Source organism: Polistes canadensis, unplaced genomic scaffold, assembly GCF_001313835.1.
Source record: "Polistes canadensis isolate GaletaPanama2010 unplaced genomic scaffold, ASM131383v1 scaffold_243, whole genome shotgun sequence".
NCBI lineage: Eukaryota > Metazoa > Arthropoda > Insecta > Hymenoptera > Vespidae > Polistes > Polistes canadensis.
Genome location: NW_014569790.1, coordinates 74,612 through 93,613, shown reverse-complemented (window position 1 = coordinate 93,613; position 19,002 = coordinate 74,612). Strand labels below are relative to the sequence as shown.

The 19,002-nt window shown below is 29.8% G+C and overlaps 1 protein-coding gene across 1 annotated transcript; it reads right to left on the bottom strand.

Moving 5' to 3' along the window:
* Nucleotides 1–6,682: 6,682 nt before the first annotated feature.
* Nucleotides 6,683–17,892, bottom strand: LOC106790525 (Usher syndrome type-1G protein homolog). The gene is made up of 7 exons (XM_014755500.1): nt 17,456–17,892; nt 13,379–13,522; nt 10,148–10,420; nt 9,525–9,798; nt 9,088–9,411; nt 8,133–8,337; nt 6,683–7,091 (listed from the first exon to the last, which is right to left on the bottom strand). Exons 1-7 carry the CDS (start codon nt 17,476–17,478, stop codon nt 6,844–6,846), a joined length of 1,491 nt encoding a protein of 496 aa, XP_014610986.1. The 5' UTR covers nt 17,479–17,892; the 3' UTR covers nt 6,683–6,843.
* Between the last annotated feature and the right edge of the window lie 1,110 nt (nt 17,893–19,002).

Below are 19,002 nucleotides of genomic sequence, written 5' to 3'. Positions count from 1 at the left end.
TATATATTTTCTTCTTTATTATTTTTGTCGGAACAAACGATTGAAGAAATGTCTATAAATATTATATAGAAATTTTCTTTTCGTGACTTTCGCGCGTCGTATCGTGTCTATTTTTTTTGTGTCACGCGTCCTCCTCCCGTGTGACGGATCTTGTTACGTCAAATTTGTTATATTGAAATGATTTATTATGTTTTTGTTTGATAAATTTATTGGTTAATTTTTGTTCCTTTTCTTTTTCTTTTTTTCCCCTTTTTACATTTTTCTTTTTTGTGTCTCTCTTTTTTTCTTCTTTTGGAATAACGTATATTATACACACGCGTAAAAAAAAAAAACAAAAAAGAAAATTCAATTCATAACCGAGAATCACAAACGAACGTATGGCGATACTATTTAAAGTGCCCATAAAGAGGAAAGATCACACTGCGTTTATGTACGATAAGTTTATATACCAGTACTATATATATATATATATGTGTATATATAATACATACTATAATATATATGTATATGTATATATATAGTTTTATGAAGACGATTATAAAAGGAAAAAAAAAAAAAAGGATATTACGACTCCTCGTCGAACATTTTGTGAAAATATAGAGAGGAAGAGAAAAACTGAAGAAATTGAAGCAAAATAATAATAATAATAATAATAATAATAATAACAATAAATAACACCGCTCCAATTTAATGTTACACATAAATATTATGTGTATACGTGAGAAAAAGAGAGAAATTTTTTGTCGTTGTTTTTCTATTATTACATTGTGAATAATAATTAAAAAAAGAAAAAAAGGAAAAGTATTCGTTGGAAATCCATTTTTCATGTTGCGACGAAATCGATAGTTAGTAGTTAATTTTACTGCCGTAATGTCAATCGCGATTAAAAAAAAAAAAAAAAGCAAAGAAAAGAAAAAGGGGGCATGAATGATACCGATGTGATTGTTAAATATTATTTCGTAAACCCGAAGGGGAATCGTTTACCTGCCAATTAAGATATTGTTATTATTATTATGCGTTTAAAGATGAATTAAAATATTTCGAAACATTTTTTATCACAATAATAATTATAAAAAAAAAAAAAAAAAAATATCACAATAATAATTATAAAAAAAAAAAAAAAAGCAAGAAAAAATTAGTTAAGAATATTTTCTATTGTAGCTTTTTAAAAAAAGGGAAACATTAAAATAATATAATGGGTACCATATTTTCTTTTTTCTCTAATGTTGTATCTGTAGAGCGGTAGGGTTCAGGCTTACACTTATATTTATATTTATATATACAATTTTGTGTTGGCGATAGATAGGAATTAAACTAATATGAGTAATAAAATGAGTGGGGGTTGTAATAAGAGGGAGGGTGTCAGTTGAAAGAAAGAAAGAAGGAAAGAAAAGAAAAGAATTAAAAAAATAAATTAGTAAAAGTAAGAAGAAATGGAAAGGTTGGAAGGTCGATAGCAAAAAAAAAAAAGATAGAACTAAAAATTAACGGATAACACAGTGCCTTTGCATTCGGTGATTATCTTTTATAGTTTTCTTTTTTTTTTGTTTTCTCGTCAACCAAATTATTATAAATCTTATTTATTATGCGAAATTTATAATTGAAAATATAGAGTATATATATAAATATATATAAGAACACATTTATTATTTTTATATTAATTTATTTAATAAGAATATCATGTTGTATTTTATTCATTTTTTTAAAGAAAAAAAAAAAAAAACATATTTACCAGAAATATATCCTCATTTTTGAATTTTAGAATTCATTGTGGAATATATTATTATATCCAACTACGCGTTGGACTTTCCGAATGCAAAGGATTTATAAAAGAACACAGCGAATTCGACGTTAACGTCAAGAATAATTATCAAAAAGTCGCAGCATTTAAAGAGAGTAATTGTAAGCATATAACATTGAGTGTATACCTTCCGTATTAACTAATCAAGTTTAGAAATTATTTGTTTGTAGTATACACACATACGTATATACTATGGTCATTGATTAGAAAATATTTGTTTCTTATTGAAATTTATGTACATTTATTATAGTCACGTTTATTAATATCAACCGGCAGACTCTCTCAAATTGTTATGTACGATACGTTGGAAAAAGAAAATAGAAAAAGAAAGAAAGAAAGAAAGAAAAAAGAAAACACAGAGACAGACAATCGTTCGTTAATTCGTTAATTCCTATAATTTGTTTAAAAAATCATGGGGAAGATCAACAAATTTTTCTGATTAAATTTCGAACAATTTCGAGATCTGTGTTAGAATTTTTATTTTCTACGCGTATCGGGTGCTCGTAATTGTATTTTTCATTCATCGATGAATGGAATGATGATAAAATAGAATTTGAAAATAGAATTAGAAATCTAATAAGAAGGAAAATGAATTGCCATCGAAGGGAGAATGTTTAAAATAAGAATAAACTGAGAGCCTGATGATTTCAAGTTCGCTACAGTGTTGTTAGATGTCAAATATGAAAAACACAACGCATTATAAAGAAAAAAAAAACAAAACAAAAAAACAAAAAAGAGTTCTTTTTTTTTCATTTTATATTGCTCTGCTGTCATATCGATCGTTTCAGACTCCTGTTATAAACATTTTAATTCTAAAACAAGTTTAAAAGAAAAACAAAACAACACAACAAAGAAATAACCGAAACGGAATAGTTGATTTATTTTTGTCGATACGTAAAACAATAGGATAGAAATAGATGATGGAAATTCACGCGTCAAGGTCTTCGTCAAGTTATAATATCACGAATAAGTTATTTTTTTAAATAACACGAACAACAAATTCTTTAATTAATTATCATTTGAAATATATTCCGGAGCATATTGTTAAATAACCACATAGAACAAGAAAATAAATAAGAGAGCAAGAAAGCGCAACCAAATTGTCTCCCACATTCGACGAACGAGTTCTTCGCAAATTTTTCTTAAGCGTAAGACAACTTGTCTCCTCGACGAATTTAGAGACACTCTGGTGCAATTATGTATAGGTAAAAGATTAAAACAAAGAAGATTAAGAAGAAAACATGATTGAGACTGTTGTGTGTAAAACATGTTTGCAACGATATTGCGATGAAAGACTTCTGTGTGTGTGTGTGTGTGTGTGTTATGTATGTCTCTATTTGTGTGTACGTGTGCGTGTGTGCGCGTATAATAACGGAGTGTCCACGCGAGATCACACCGTTTGTAAGTTAATTGTAAATGTAAATTATTTTTAGGTACTACCTTGCAACAACTTACATACACAACACGTACTACACATAATAATACATATGAATTACTATTTTATGTGAATTTTAAATGACTCTGTTAAAAATCCGGTGAAAGAGAAGAAAATTTTTTTTATTCTCTATTATTTTTCTTTTTTTTTTTAACATTTATTTACGATTTTTAAAAATTCACATAAAAAACTTTCTCTCTCTCTCTCTCTCTCTCTCTCTCTCTCTCTCTCTATCTATCTCTCTCTCTATATATATACATCATCTCTTTCTCTCTCTCTCTCACACGTACTTTCGTTTACGTTTTTTCATTAATTTGTCGTAACTCGAAGAGAGAAAAATAAAATAAATAAAGAAAGAAAGAAAGAAAGCATCGTAAATATGGGGGGGGGGGTGCCGTTCCGTATTCGGTTGTAAATATAGCGTATACTAATAATGATAACGATAAACGATAGCCTTAGGGATATTGCTAATATTATTATCACTATTAATATTAACTACTATTATGCGATAGCTTTAATAATTAATATTTATCATGCGATCGACAGTTAAAATAAAAATACCAACGACATTATGCCTGTGACTATTTTACTAACCAATAATGGTTGCACACGATGAAACAACAATACATCGGAAATTTATGTTAATAACTATACATATATATATATGTATATATATATATATATATATATACATATTAGAAAAAGAAACTCGATGGAAGAGAGGGGATAAAAAATCTGTTCTTATCGAATGAAATTTGAAGTAAAAAAAAAAAGAAAGAATCTAAGAAAAAATTAAAATCGAATTAGAGAGAAAAATCTTTTTATATCACATCCTACCGATTCACCATAATTCAATGATATTATAATGATATAATCCATCTCGTATTTAATAAAAAGATACAAATAAAAATCAAACACAAAGTTGAACGAGATTATTCGATTATTAAAGAGGAGAATAGAGAAGAAAGTAATTGTAATGAAATGATGCCATAATTATATATATATATTTTAAATGATAAGAAAGTTGATGATAAGAGCGAATCGATCGGCTAAATGATCGACAATACCATTTTGTATGTTAAAATTTAATTGATCGTTATTTTTCCTATATTTTTTTCCTTTCCGAAAACAAACAAAATATTCATTTATAATAATATCGTTAGAATATATTTTGTGTTATTACGTTTTGAAATAAAATTAAATCAAATGAAATTAAATTTAAAAATAAAACAAGAAGAAGAAGATGAAAAAAAAATAAAATAAAATAAGAGGGAAGAGTATAAAATGTAAAGAATTATCGTTTTACACGATCTTGATCAGTTATTACAAATATGCGAAATATATATATAAAACACGTCGGAATGATATAATAAATAATATTACATTGTCGCGGGGAGGGAGGGAGGGCGGGGTGGGGGTCGTGTGCACGAGTTGAAGAAGAGACACAACATCTTGATAAATAAAAAGAATTTTCTCACGAGTTTAACTATATATATATATATAAAGTCAGAAAGAAGAGAGCTTTCCCTTTCTCATGAAGAATTTATCTCTGCTCGCTAATCTACAACCAGTACCGTAAGACGATACGTTTTTATCCGTCCGGTGAAACCGGTATAATAAATATAATAATAATAATAATAATGATAATAATAATATAATAAATCAAATCGTCGCTAAACAAATTTTATTCTTTTTTCATTATAAATTTTATTCGATCAATAATTTTTATATTTTTTTCCTTTTTATTATTTTACCAATCGCGAATCGAATAAAAAAAATTATCTTTCAATGTATATAAAAATGTTTATGATTTATTGTTATTAATATATAAAATTGAATAATTGTAAGATAAATGAAGCAACTTTTTAGGACGAGATGTAATATATAATATATTATAATAATTAAAATATTAAAATAATTAAATATTATATATTCAATTTAGCAATTTTGAAAAGTTTTTTTGAGTTTCGAGAAACACAAAAAAGAAATAACCTTTTATTTACCAATAATACACACACACACACACGCATACGTGTGCGCGAAAAATCTTTTTTATGATTATCATAACTAACGTTGTATATTCGAGCAGAGATAGGACGAATATTTTCTCATAATGGGGGAAAAAGAAAACCTTTCCCTTATTGTTAGATGTAATATTAAAGCATCTACGACAACACAAAGAAACGGAAAAATATTTCTTTTTTTCTTTATCTGTCGTTATTTTTCTTCTCCAAAACCCAGCCACCCCTTACCACCATTGAAGTGTACCCCACCCCATAAAGAATCTTTCTTTTTCTCTCATTTTGTATTTTTTGAAATAAGAAGAAGAAACGTGTTATGGCGTTCGCGCGCGAAGCAACAACAAATAATGGTGCTGTTAATTTGTTCGTTAAAACTAAGGAGCTTGTATATTTTTTTGCGTCTCTCGTTTGTAAGATGATAATCATTTACAAATAAAAAAAAGAAAAGAAAAATAAAACACGCGAGCAAAATGTCATCATTACGTAAATCGGCATTATTTTTATTCTTACGTACACACACGTACATACATACATACATATTCATACGTCAGATGAATAAGAAACATACGAGCACGTGTTTGCATTTAAACATCACCGATTAAATAATATGCATTGATTCGTTGTACGATATATAATCTAAAAAATCAAATTATTTTTATTGTACGCGTATAAAATACGTTGTTATTTATATATGTATATATTTACATGATTTATTTTTTTTTCTTCTTTTTTTTTTTTTATTCTTTTAAACATTAACACGTGTTTTTTTCTTATATCGAAATTAATTTCTAAATCTTAACGTGGCATAAAAGGAAATAATATAATTTTTTCTTATATATTTATATATATATGTATTGCGATATTTAAATGAAAAAAAAAAAAGAGAAAAAAAGAAAAAATATGCTCACTATGTACATAATCAAGTATGGCGATGATATACAGGATGTGTTTCATATTATGTTGAATAATGAACAAAGGGGAAGGAGGGACATAAAAACAATGTTACAAAGCATACGTTCTATTTGATTTAGAGCTTTGTTGAAAGATTATTGTGAAACACATAAGTATATATTTAATTATGAAACAATATAAAATAGGGCACACTTTGTATTCATCCTTTTACAAATTTTAATCACACCTTTTCTCACACCTATCTCAAATTTAGAATCAACAAAGGATTTTTCTTTCTTCGAATGTGTGTGGGGTTTCATCCATTCATTTAACTTCACACTTCAATGATTTAACGAGAATCATTAATCCAATATAATTAAGGATGTTAATTGACACAGATTTGTACGAATTTGTATCGTTGTTTTTGTATCCCTTGTTTAGTTTAGAAAAAAAAAACAAAGAAAACGACACCCTGTATAATTAATTGATAAATTATAAAAGTAAAATTGTGTGAAAAAATAATTACTTTTTCACTCTATCTAAGGCACATTTTAATTTATAATATAATTCGTAAATCGATGAAACTTACAATTAGACAAGGCTTTCATTTTCTTTTTCAACGAAAAAGAAGAAGAAGAAGAATAAGGAGACGAGGACATAGAAAATTAAAATGTACAAACAAAAGTAATAATTCTTCATAGTATACTGTCCTTGATGACGTTCTCTGATGCGTCAAATGCCTTTTTCCGGTTAGCTATAGCATTAGTTAACTTTCTCCTAGGTCCAAGCGGAAGTTTGAGGGCTGCTATGTCCGCATCGGTGAGTAACATCAATGCTTCCAAATCAATTTGTTCGGCTTCTAAGATCGTGTGTATTGATGATAAATTATTTGCAACTAAAAATCTTTGCAGGGGTGTCCATTCCTCGTCCGTCTCGTCATCTTCTGTTTAAAAAAAAGAAAAATTGAAAAAGTTATAGAAACAAATATACAATTTTAATATTACAATTAGAAATATTTTAATTTTTAATAGTATTACGGGATAACAAATTACATTTTTATGGGAACGAACAATAAAAGGTGTTTTTGAATATAAAACATCAGATTTTTGGTGTTAATTGTTTGTTTGTTTTCTTTTTTCTTTTTCGTTCAATTTCAAGATAAACCTCTTTTAAGTATTTTTTTGTTGTTCAGGTAACACAAAAGTTACAAAGGATTCATGCTGTTCTTTTCAGCAGGATAGTATTCGATTTGTACAATTTGTTTCGCTTATTGTATTCAATTTTATTTGTTACTGCGTGAAAAACAGATTATCATTTGGAATAAATTTTCTATTTTTGATGTTTTGTAAATCAACATATTATCTAAAAGAGTCTTTTAAAAAGTTGTCTTTGACGAGTCAATGGTGAACCTTTTGACCTGAACAAACAGTAGCTTTAAGTAGTAAAGTATCAACGATTATAATAGTGTATTGTTAACGGTGAAATCTAATGATAGACTTTTTAGGTAGAAATTTAACACCAATATTTTGAAAAAGAATGATGCGATAGAAAATTCGTTTCAATACAAATGGAACTTCAATTTTTATTCCGTAAAAGAAACGAAGAAAAAAGAAATGGTCATAAATGTTTTCAATTATGTAAACATAATTTGTTATCCGTATACAATATTATTTAATTAAATTATTACTTACTTGAATATTTTAAATATCAACAATTTTATTCTTATTGAGATAATTAAAAAAACAGTCGATTTTTTGTGTGTATCGACTATATATAATTATATCATTGTATTTTGTATTTAAAAAAAAAAAACAACGTGATGTTAATCAAATTAATCTTCTTTAGTTTTGAAAACAGATATACAATTCACGTGTCCATTATTTCGAAATTTTTTCATCCTCACAGAAAATGCATGCAATCGAAAGCAAAAAAAAATAAAAAAAGTAAAGAAGAAATTTATAAAAAATGTAAAACACGAACTTACCCGAAAGCAATTCATCGTCCCACATACTTTGCCTACGTGCTAAGCTACCCGCACTTCCTATACTAATCTCCTCGTTTTGGCCATTTGCAACAATCCTGTGACCATTCGTAGAACCATTTATCGAACCATTCACGCACGAACCATTACCGTTCTGCAAATGAACGTCTGTTTGCGTGACCGGCAAATTGTCGAGCGTTGCTGTTATCTGAAAAGAAAAAAAAAAAAGATACAAATAAAAGAATAAAAAGATAATTGAAACATTTGAAAGCGTTTGATTTGATTTTGATTGAAAATTTGTCTAATTCGTTATAATCCAATAATTCATTGTTCAGTTGTGTTGAGTTGTATGTCGAAGAGATATTAGAAAAAGAAAATAATTAACTTTCAATTTAATAAAAATTAATCATCCCATTAATTACGATAAACCTAAACAACAATATACAAGATGTTTTATTATTGTCGCGAACGGCGTCGAAGCATATAACCATTTAAGATTTAACAGCGTGAAAATCGTTTATTACAAACCCTGTATAATAAGTTCGTTCCTCGTGACGCTAGAGTAATCACGAAAATGGAACGCAAACGTGTTTTCCGTAATCATTTTACTCGCAGAGAAAAACAATTCGAATTTGTGCTTGCCCTTGGGATCGGTATCTTCCGGAACGTGTTTCGTGGATTTTTAAATCATTCATGATATATATAAATATATAAATTTTTGCGAATAATATTTAACATGAAAATAATCCAAATAAAATATGATAAACGTGAGATTATTGCATAAGAAATATGTTATAACGTATAATAATTGATAATGATTTAACGCGTTATAATTTACCTTTGTAAACAATTATATTCTCATAAATTTATAAATATTTCATTTAAATGTGTATAATAGTGAATAATATAAAATTGAAGTATAATTCCAGAGATATCAATTGGAAAAAGCATAGCTTACCGGTCTTCTGAATGCCACCGATCCAAAACCAGGTCGATCAAAGATACTGCCTTGTTCACGAAGGAGTCCAATATCTCTGACAATCTTATTATTAGATCGTTCCTCATCTTGCCCATCTTCATCCTCGTCTTCCTCGTCACATGAACGATCACCTAAAAGATCCGGTGTACTTTGAGCCTTGCTTAAAGTACCCCAAACATCTGCTATCTTTCCTCTTCTTCCAATCTGTTGAGCTTGTGATTCGTAAGTTCCCACGTACATTATTTCGGAATCCCTTCTAAGACCAGTCAAACTACGTACAGATTTCCTACCGTCTACTTCGATCTATGAACAAAAGAAACAAAGAAAAAGGAAACTAAATAAATAAATCATCGTTTTCGAGATATATATCCATAAAAAACAAATTATATCATTAAACAAAAACGCGTCAAACTTACTTCGATTATTTTGAAATCATCTACAGCCTTTTTGGCCAAAGCTTTTCTACAAACAGCACTGCCATGTTTCTTCGTAGTAGTACCAACTATATCGCTAAATGTTGGTGACGGTTTGATTCGACCTTTAAAAGTCATTAACGCAGGTCTATGAGCTAGAATATTGGTCTCGTGTAAAGTATCCAGATCGGATTTCGATCGATCCTTCAACAATTTCTTTTGTACCTTTTCTGCTTTTACCTCGGCCATCTTTTGTTTCTTCATGTATTCCTTCAACCTTGTTAAATGTAAATGGTTAAACATTGTTAACCCTTCTTTGCATGATTTTTTCTTTTTTTTTTTAAATAAATCAGGGTGATGTAATTAATGCTCTAGATTAAAGGAAAAAATATTTAAAAAGAATCCTAGTGCTATTTTTTGACAACTGCGTTTTGTTGTACGCAATAGTCGCTTAAAAAGTTGCCAGCAACAACAAATATACAGTACAAGGGTTTTSAGTATCTTTTTTTGTTGACTAAATATTATGATTAAAATTTCCATCATCATGCAAAGAAGGGTTAAGTCAAAAAAACCACACACATATATATACACGTGTGAATAGAAATAGAAATAAAATAAACAATCACCTTTTTTCGGCATCCTTTTCAGCCTTTTCCCTTAATAATCGACTCTTTTTTCGATTATTCAATTCCTGATCGGATTGTGCCAAATCTAAAAATTGCAATATCCTTTCTCTACCATTGATCGCGGCTAATTCTCTAGCAGAATGTCTGTCTATGTCCAATGACCAAATGTTGCAACCAAATTTGACGAGAAATTTGACGCAATATTCGTGACCCCTTGCTGCTGCTAGATGAAGGGCTGTATTACCGAAATAATCGCTTTTGTCCGGGTCACCCCTGCCAATAAAAAAAAAAAAAAGCTCAGGCTAAACTTCAACAATGAGGGGTTGTGAAGGGGAAAGGGGGAGTCGGTCTCCCTTTTGCGTGCTCGTATTTCCCGTCACGCGAGCTGGACACGCAAAGTTGAACCGAAATAGTTTGCATACGAATTTAAATATTAACATCTATCTCTCTGTGTATCTGTGTGTGTGTGTGTTGTGTGTTTGCACATTTAAATGAGTAGAACAAATTTTAAATTAAAGCCAAAAAAAAAAAGAAAAAAGGAAAGAAAGAATATTAAAAAATAAAAAAAGTAAGAAAAAAAATATATTATAATAAGTTATGATATTTCACGAAGAGATCACGATTGCTATCCGATCGGTTCGATTTCGCGATAATTACGCGTGCAGGAGATCCGAGACAGTTCGGTCGGCCGGTGGTCAGACTTCGGAATACCGGTTTTGTGAGGCACGCGTGCGAATCGAGTCAGATCTCTAAGGTACACACCTTTAAAGTTCCTGCTTTCGAATCGCGAGTTATCTCTTTCTCTCTCTCTCTCTCGCGGTAATTCTTAAGCCTAACCCCCCCCCCACCCCCTNTTTTCTTTCTTTTTATTTTCAAAATTACGCGATTTATTTTGTAACACATTTTTCACTCGTTCCGCGTACTTAATGTGTCTTCGAATAAATTATAAAAAAAAAGTGCATTCATTTTAAAAAGAATTCGATCGAATTTTTAGCAGTAAAATAATTATGACAATGGACAGTTGAGTCAACACGCAAATAAATAAAATTTATTTTATAATATTCAATAAATTATACGATTATAATTTTGTCAATTTTATGACTAACAATCTCAGTCCACCAGTTTCATAATTACCTAGACACAATATACGTTTTTAACCAGAATTATTTGTACGAATTATTTTTGGAATGTTTCAAAAATATTAAGTATACTCGTTGAATTATCAAGAAAGAAATCTAATATGTTAACTCCCTAGCTATTTAAACATAAATTTTAATTATTCTCCATGTTTGGAGGACACAAAGTTTCACGGATCGCGCGCTACCGGCTCGTTCCATTCCGTTCCGTTCCGTTCCGTTCCACTCGTGTTTTGTTTCGTCCACGCTCGATTGTTTTTCGTTACCGTCCGTCCGGCCAGCCGCAATTTCCGGTGCCAGATATCTCTCTCTCTCTCTCTCTTTTTCAATGGAGATATAGAAAATTATATACAATGGTATTTCCGTTCATACTTTAACATCTGTCACAGAATTTGTTCGTTTATTCGTACGTTCCTTTGAATAGAACAAAAAGAGCGGGAAAAATATTTGAAATTGGCGCGTTAGTTATTTCCTACCCGATTCCGCCATATTCGTTTTGAATTAAAACGACCTCGAACCGAATTCGCGTTAGCGATCGTTCAAGGTCAAACGTCGAGAGAATAAAAAAAAAAGAAAACTCACGCACCTTCTCGAATTTCAAAAGTATCTTCTTCCTCTATAATGCTAACACATCATCCATCCTTTCATTTACTTGATTCCGTTAGAAGGGAATGGCACCTCTCCCTACCATAACTCTTGCGAAAACGCTAAGATTCAATGTCATTACTGTTTAACGAACCAATCATTTTTGTTTTTTTTTTTTTCTCTTTTTTACCACAGTAATAAAGACGACACATACAAAAATGTATAATTTATGATGAAGCTAAAATCAAATATTATTTACTTGCCATAATTTCAAACATAAATTACAGATAACTAAAACTAAGAATTAACGTTTTTATCTTCTCCCACATTTGAGACATTGATATTCGAGTTGATGTTCGAGAAAGAAAACCGTAAAGAAACAGAAGCCATTTTTCCCCCTATTTTCGAGTATCACACTTCAACCGTACGAAATCGAATTAAAACAAATCCATGATATTGCAACTTAGAAAACTTATTTGGTATCCCATTATCGGATATAAAAATGAATTAAATGGAATATATAATGAGATGATTAATGAAATATAGGAATAAATTTAGCGTTAAAACGTTCATGAAAGATATCGCGTAATTAAGAATAAATATGTTTTTAATCGATGAAAAAGTCGTGTTTAGTATAATCGTATATAAAAATAATATCATTCGGGGCGTGAAGTTTAGAGGTAAGAAAAAAAATGTATAGATAGTTTTAAACTGATTTATGGGATAGTTTTTATACGCATAGTTATATGATATGAAAAGTAAACGTTATCGCACATTCTAATATACGTAACCGTTAATATTGTATTTAACTCTATGAAGTAGTAGAGTTAATGCGTTAGTGAAAGTTAGCCGGCGGTTGTTGCGTCGTGTGCGCGCCTTAACATGCTGACTTTTCAACTTATTTTCAATCCACTCCTCCTCTTTCAGTACTTTAAACTATGCGGAACAACATAAGCGTCGACTATCATTCTCACACACACACATACACACAGAGTAGAATTTTTCTTTTTTATTATAAGTAGAATTATGAGGTATAGAGATTATAAACGACGAATCAGGAAAACATTTGAAATAAAAAAAAGAAAAAAAAACAATTGTGTCGCGTAAAAGAATCTTTCCTCGAAATTGTTTCAATATAATACTTTCTCTAGAATAAATAAAATAGAACAAAAAAGTAAGAAGTTATTCTTCTTTAACGTATACCAAAATGAATATAACCTCAAAAATAATTTCAATTTTCCCGCGTATTTTAAATATCGACAACTTCGTGGTGTCGATTTTTCGGTCGCATCTAATTTCACTTTCCAAAAGAAGTATAACTTCATAAAGAAGGAGAAGAAAATATTGTTCAACTATTTTGAGAGAAAAGAAAAAAAAGAAAAGAAAGAAGTAATATAATATTATAACGAGCGTGCAAATATAAAAGAAGAAGAAGAATAATAATAATTCGTCTCGTTTGTAAAGGAAGATTTTCTTTCTACAAGGTTCGAAGCAGTGAGTACGAGCATACCCTCTGGCGACGAGCAGTCTCAGGGCATCTATGTGACCTTCGAAGGCTGCCCATAACGTTGGGGTCATTCCACCTTCGTCTCGCGTGTTGCAGTCCTTCTTCGTTGCTTCCTTCAAAATTTCCAATGCACCATCTCGTGCAGCCCTTTCAATGGAAAAACATCAATAATAATTAGTCATACCAAAACGAATCAAAATTAATCGATTAGGTTAACGTCTAATCCGCCATTTCGTTTATCACATATATTCCACCATCTTATTATCCATTACTTAACACTAGATTTACGAATTGAGTCAATTTGACTCATTTAAAATTTTGTTTTTGCTACATGTATATAAAACTTAAATATTATTTATTAAAAACATACGTTGGTTTTTTAGTTACGCAAATATTAATTCCTTCATTCAAACAATATTTGTAAATCATTAAAAATCTAGTATTAATCGTAAATTATTATCAAAAGAAATAAACACGAATAATAAAAATCATTTATACAATTTCGATTAAATCAATGTAAATCATAAATTATGATCTCAACGTTTATTCTCGAAATTACGAGAATACTTTAGGTGCATAAAATAAAATGGGAGAAACCAAAAAAAAAAAAGAAAAAAAGGGAAAAAAATCCTAGCGTTCATAATGCGCGACAATTGAAGTTAACGAGCGTGCAATAAAAAAATTTCTTTCGTGCATTCTAATTCTTCGATTATTTGACTTGAAGAAATAACAGGCTCAGTGGCTGTCATCGAGAAGGTGTCTCGAGAGTACCTTTCGCTAAACTCTTTACACGTTCTCGTCTACTCAACACCCAATTACGTTTAATCTCTCGCGCCAGGTCCCTGATAATCTCTCTTTTAATTATGGATTAATTCGTTCGGCTCTTTACTCTAAACACCTTGTCGAACACGCTCCAACGATTTTCTGCTCCCTCGTTCTCCTCACTTTTCTATTGAAGCTTTCTCCGTTCTCTTACATATATATATATATATAATAACAATGTCTCGTTAAACAAAATTAAAATTTTTTTTTTGGTAATTAATCAATCTCCTATTGTATATAAAAAATATTTCTCAGCTATAGGGATACGACAAGGCTTTTATTTTTTTGTTTTGTTTTTTTTTAAATAAAAAAGAATTTATATATTTTTATCATTTGATATTTCATATTACACACACAAAAATCATATAATAAAAGAAAGAATAATAATAATAATTGCTCGTCGTTGATTTAAACACACATACAAGAAATATATCATACAAAGCAATTAGATTTTAATTGCATTGGGAATACGAAACTAGGACGTTAAACAAAATTTAATTTTTTTTTTGGTAATTAATCAATCTCTTATTATATATAAAAAATATTTCTCAGCTATAGGAACACGACAAGGCTTTTATTTTTTTGTTTTGTTTTTTTTTAAATAAAAAAGAATTTATATATTTTTATCATTTGATATTTCATATTACACACACAAAAATCATATAATAAAAGAAAGAATAATAATAATAATTGCTCGTCGTTGATTTAAACAAACATACAAGAAATATATCATACAAAGCAATTAGATTTTAATCGCATTGGGAATACGAAACTAGGACAAAATAGTATACTCATGAAAAGGGACAAAGGAAGTGACACGAACTCGTACGAGATTATATTCGAAAAGTTTTAACGAGTTTCACGCTACGAGGTTTATTTCCAGATACCATACCACCTCCTCCTCTTCCTACTCGTAGATATCATTTACTGAGAATTTATCCTGACATTTTCATATCTACCTACCAACCTACCTACCTACCTACCTACCTACCTACCTTCTTCTATTCGTGACGATCTAGATCGAACCGTAAAGAAAAACAAACAAACAAAAATAATTAACTAACAAGTGGATAATAAGAATCGGAAGAAATGTTATCAGATCATCGAATTTATATTAGATTCGTTAAATAAGATAAAACTGGAATTTACTGTAAGGTTTATTAGATTTTTTTAAATGGTAATAACCTAAGTATATGCATAATATACTATAGACAATTTTTGTGTTTTGCTTTTTAATTTATAATGGAGAAACCAGAAATTTATTTGGTCTGACTACGAGGTATTTATTAAATATATATGCGTGTATGTGTATGTGTGTGTGTGGTGGTGGTGGTGGTAGGCTATGAATTTCTAGCGCATTGCGCAGCCATTGGCCAACGAATGGCCCTAAGAACGCGAGAACCTGGTAGAACTCGAAAGAATTTGCTAGGGCGGCATACACACAACCGTGCTGCTCTAGAGTTTCCGATATCGAATCGTAAGTCGACTAATAAGAAACCAGCCAGAGCGGTTTCAGAACACTGCTAACAAAAGAACTACAAAATATATTATTCCATTAAGACTCTGGACGATGATATCTAACGTCAACGACACGGCTCGTTTAACAGCAAATAACTAACTATTTGCGATGGATTGCAATACTTATCATCTTCGTGATATCGGGCAAAAAAAGTCATAAAATATAATCGAAATATATATAATAAAATAAAATAAAATAATCGTAATATCTTATTTTTGGTCCTGGTCGATTTAATATATCTAAGAAATACGATAGAACGATGTGAATCATTGGTTATTTAACAAATTATTGAATCCAATATGGCGGACTGGTTATTTCAAAAAAAATTGTCTCTTAAATTACATATTTAAATATTTATTATATATATTTGCATGTGTTATTATAATTATTGTGTAATAATATATATATTATATTTTGTCTCATATTTATTTAGATTTATTTTTCTTTTTTGCAAAGTATTATATATGAAAAATCCAATATGGCGGATATATCGTTTCAAAATTTTCTTTATGAAAAACGTATATATTTGAATATTATTTAAAAAATATATGTTTTGCATGTAATATAATTTTTGTTCTTGTTTTATATTTTGATATCTCACACGTGCCATCGAACAAGCAAACACGTATTACTCTCTCGAAGGTGTTGTGTTGTTAGACGGACGATAAATTTACGCTTTGAATGAAACAAAAGCAACCTATCTCCCTCGTGCATAAATTCCGCGTGCGCGTGCTCGATGCACACGCACTTGCAATAAAGCAATATCTCTCTCTCTCTCTCTCTTTCTCTTTCTGTTTTATTAGTACCATCTCACATGCTTCTAGGTAACTAGGTATAAGAATATATATATATTTTTTTTTCATTCTTATTATATTTCCTTCAATATACCATTTCCCACAATTATTTCTTCGTGAATTCAATCTCACTGATTCGTCGTAATTGGGTTATTAGAAATTTTATTTCATATTATTCATTTATTTGATTTATTAGACGCAAAAATTAGATACCAATTAGACACAAAAAAAAAAAAAACTAATAATAATATATATATTAACGAGATAAAATTCTTGGAAAAAACTTTCGTTCGAGCGTTTCTTTAAACTTGTGAAGAAAAAAAGAAAAAAAGAAAAGAAAAGAAAAAAAGAATATTACGAATAAATGGGAGTAAAATTGGCGGGAAAAATAAACTACACCTCGTTAACTCGAAATGGACGGTAAAAGAAAAGAGAAAGAAGCAAAGAGAAAGAAAAGATAGAACACAAAAATGATAATAATTTGTGGTAGAAACGCGATAATAGTTTCATTCAAGCATAACACCCATTATATTGTTGTTACAAAAGATCGGACATCGATTCGAATCCATAAAACTTCCCTTAACATTTTTTCTTTTGTATTATTACAACAATCTCTCTCATTCAACATTTCTCTCTCTCAATCATCTTTTTCGTTTGTATTAAATTATTAGAAAAACCACACGGAGATAAATAAAATAAAACAAAACAATATACAACGGAATGATCTACCCGGATGATTTTCAGTCGAGCACATCTTTGTCATCGTCATCGTCGTCGTCATCGTCGAGGCTAAGCGAACGCATCGGAGAAAATAATAATAATAATAACAACAACAAGAAGAAGAAGAGGAAGAAGAAGAAGAAGAAGAAGAAGAAGTAAAACCCCCTTGTGTAGTAGAAGTAAGGAAGGTATATAAAGCCAGTTCCTTGCAAAAGGAAAACTCACTTGTGAAACCGCTCCGATGTCATATTTCTTCCTTCTCCTTGATATTTTATTTTATCCTAGAAAATATATTTTTCAAATAAAAATATTATATCGATCGATATTTAATACACCATCCTGTCCCCCCCCCCTCCGTGTTTTTTCTTTTCTTTTTTCTTTTTATTCCTACAACACACGGTTCGAATTCCTCGTCCTTGTTCGAAGAGAATAATTTAAATAATCTCGAACTAAAAAATTAAATAATTTATTCGCGATTTATGAAAGAAATGATAAAGGTAGAAAAGGAGTGAGTAAAAGGGGGACAAAAAGGGCGGCTGGGGGGGGGGAGGGAAAGAAAAAAATAAAAGAAAGATATAAGAAAAATAGAATCGATGATGGTGATGGTGGTGGTGATGGTGGCCTTCGGCCACGGAGCCGAAGTTGGACGTGCGTCGAGTATGGCGTCCACCGATAGACTGCTTTAAAACGAACGAACACTCACCTAACCAACCCATTGCTTTCCATCAGTTTAGAGAGGATCCTGCTCCCTACCTTTTACCATAAACTCCCCTTTACTATTGCTATCTTTCTTCGGTCAGTTAATTTAATAAATTCTTCCTCTCTCTCATTCTTTCGTTTATTCCCGCCTCTCTTTCTTTCTCTCCTTCTCCCTTTCTCTCTCTCTCTCTCTCTCTCTTTTTCTTATGCACACCTGTATGCCAGGGTATACCCTTTTCCCCCTTCTACTTTCATTCCTTCAGGTAACTCATCTGCGATCACCTGGCATACGAATTACCGACTCTACCTTCAAAATTATCAACCGAGCAAAACAGTATTTTAAAAAAACTGTTTTATCTATTGTCGATCTTTTGTTTTATTTTTCCCTCACACCGATTTTTATTTGATTAATTTTAATTTTTTATTTTTATTCGCATGTGTCATTTATTTCTCGATAGTTAATAACAAAAGTAAGCTTAATGAATAATACGAATGCGTTTATTTTATTTATTTGTTTTGTTTATAAATTTGTTCAGTTTTTAGTTTAAATTGTTTTTTTTTTTTTTTTTAACAAAGATAATTTTAAGAAACGATTTAAGGAATGTGTGGATTATTGTACCAACATATATGTTTTTTTTATACATGATTATGGTTCGTATAGAAACACTATGAGGTTTATGTTCCCATTGGAATTCCATGCTCGTTTCAAAAAGTCTTAAGATTGGACGCGATATCATCTTAAAGATAATCCCCGACCAATCCGATTCTTCCTCTAGAAATCAACAGATGTATATCTCATTTAATGAAACTAGATATGACACTATTAATATAATATTTACTCTTGTCTAGGTGTAACAATAAATGATTAATAATAAAATAATCAAATAAATGGATTGTAATCTTTCGTAATCGTTATTACAAATTTTAAAATATCATTTTAAAAATGGCGCCCTTACATCGATAAGATAAATAAAATCAGATGAATAATTTCTATGATATAAGATAAAAAATATTAATGATAATACTATTTACAAACACTAGAATACAAAAAATACAGCATATATATATATATA

Excerpts from the sequence above, each read along its gene's own strand:
- LOC106790525 (XM_014755500.1), bottom strand. The coding sequence starts at position 17,478 with ATGACATCGGAGCGGTTTCACAA. Across the intron at positions 10,421-13,378 it reads AGACTGCTCGTCGCCAGAGG|GGGTGACCCGGACAAAAGCG; the intron begins GTATGCTCGTAC and ends TTTTATTGGCAG. Across the intron at positions 8,338-9,087 it reads CGGTGGCATTCAGAAGACCG|ATAACAGCAACGCTCGACAA; the intron begins GTAAGCTATGCT and ends TTTTCTTTTCAG.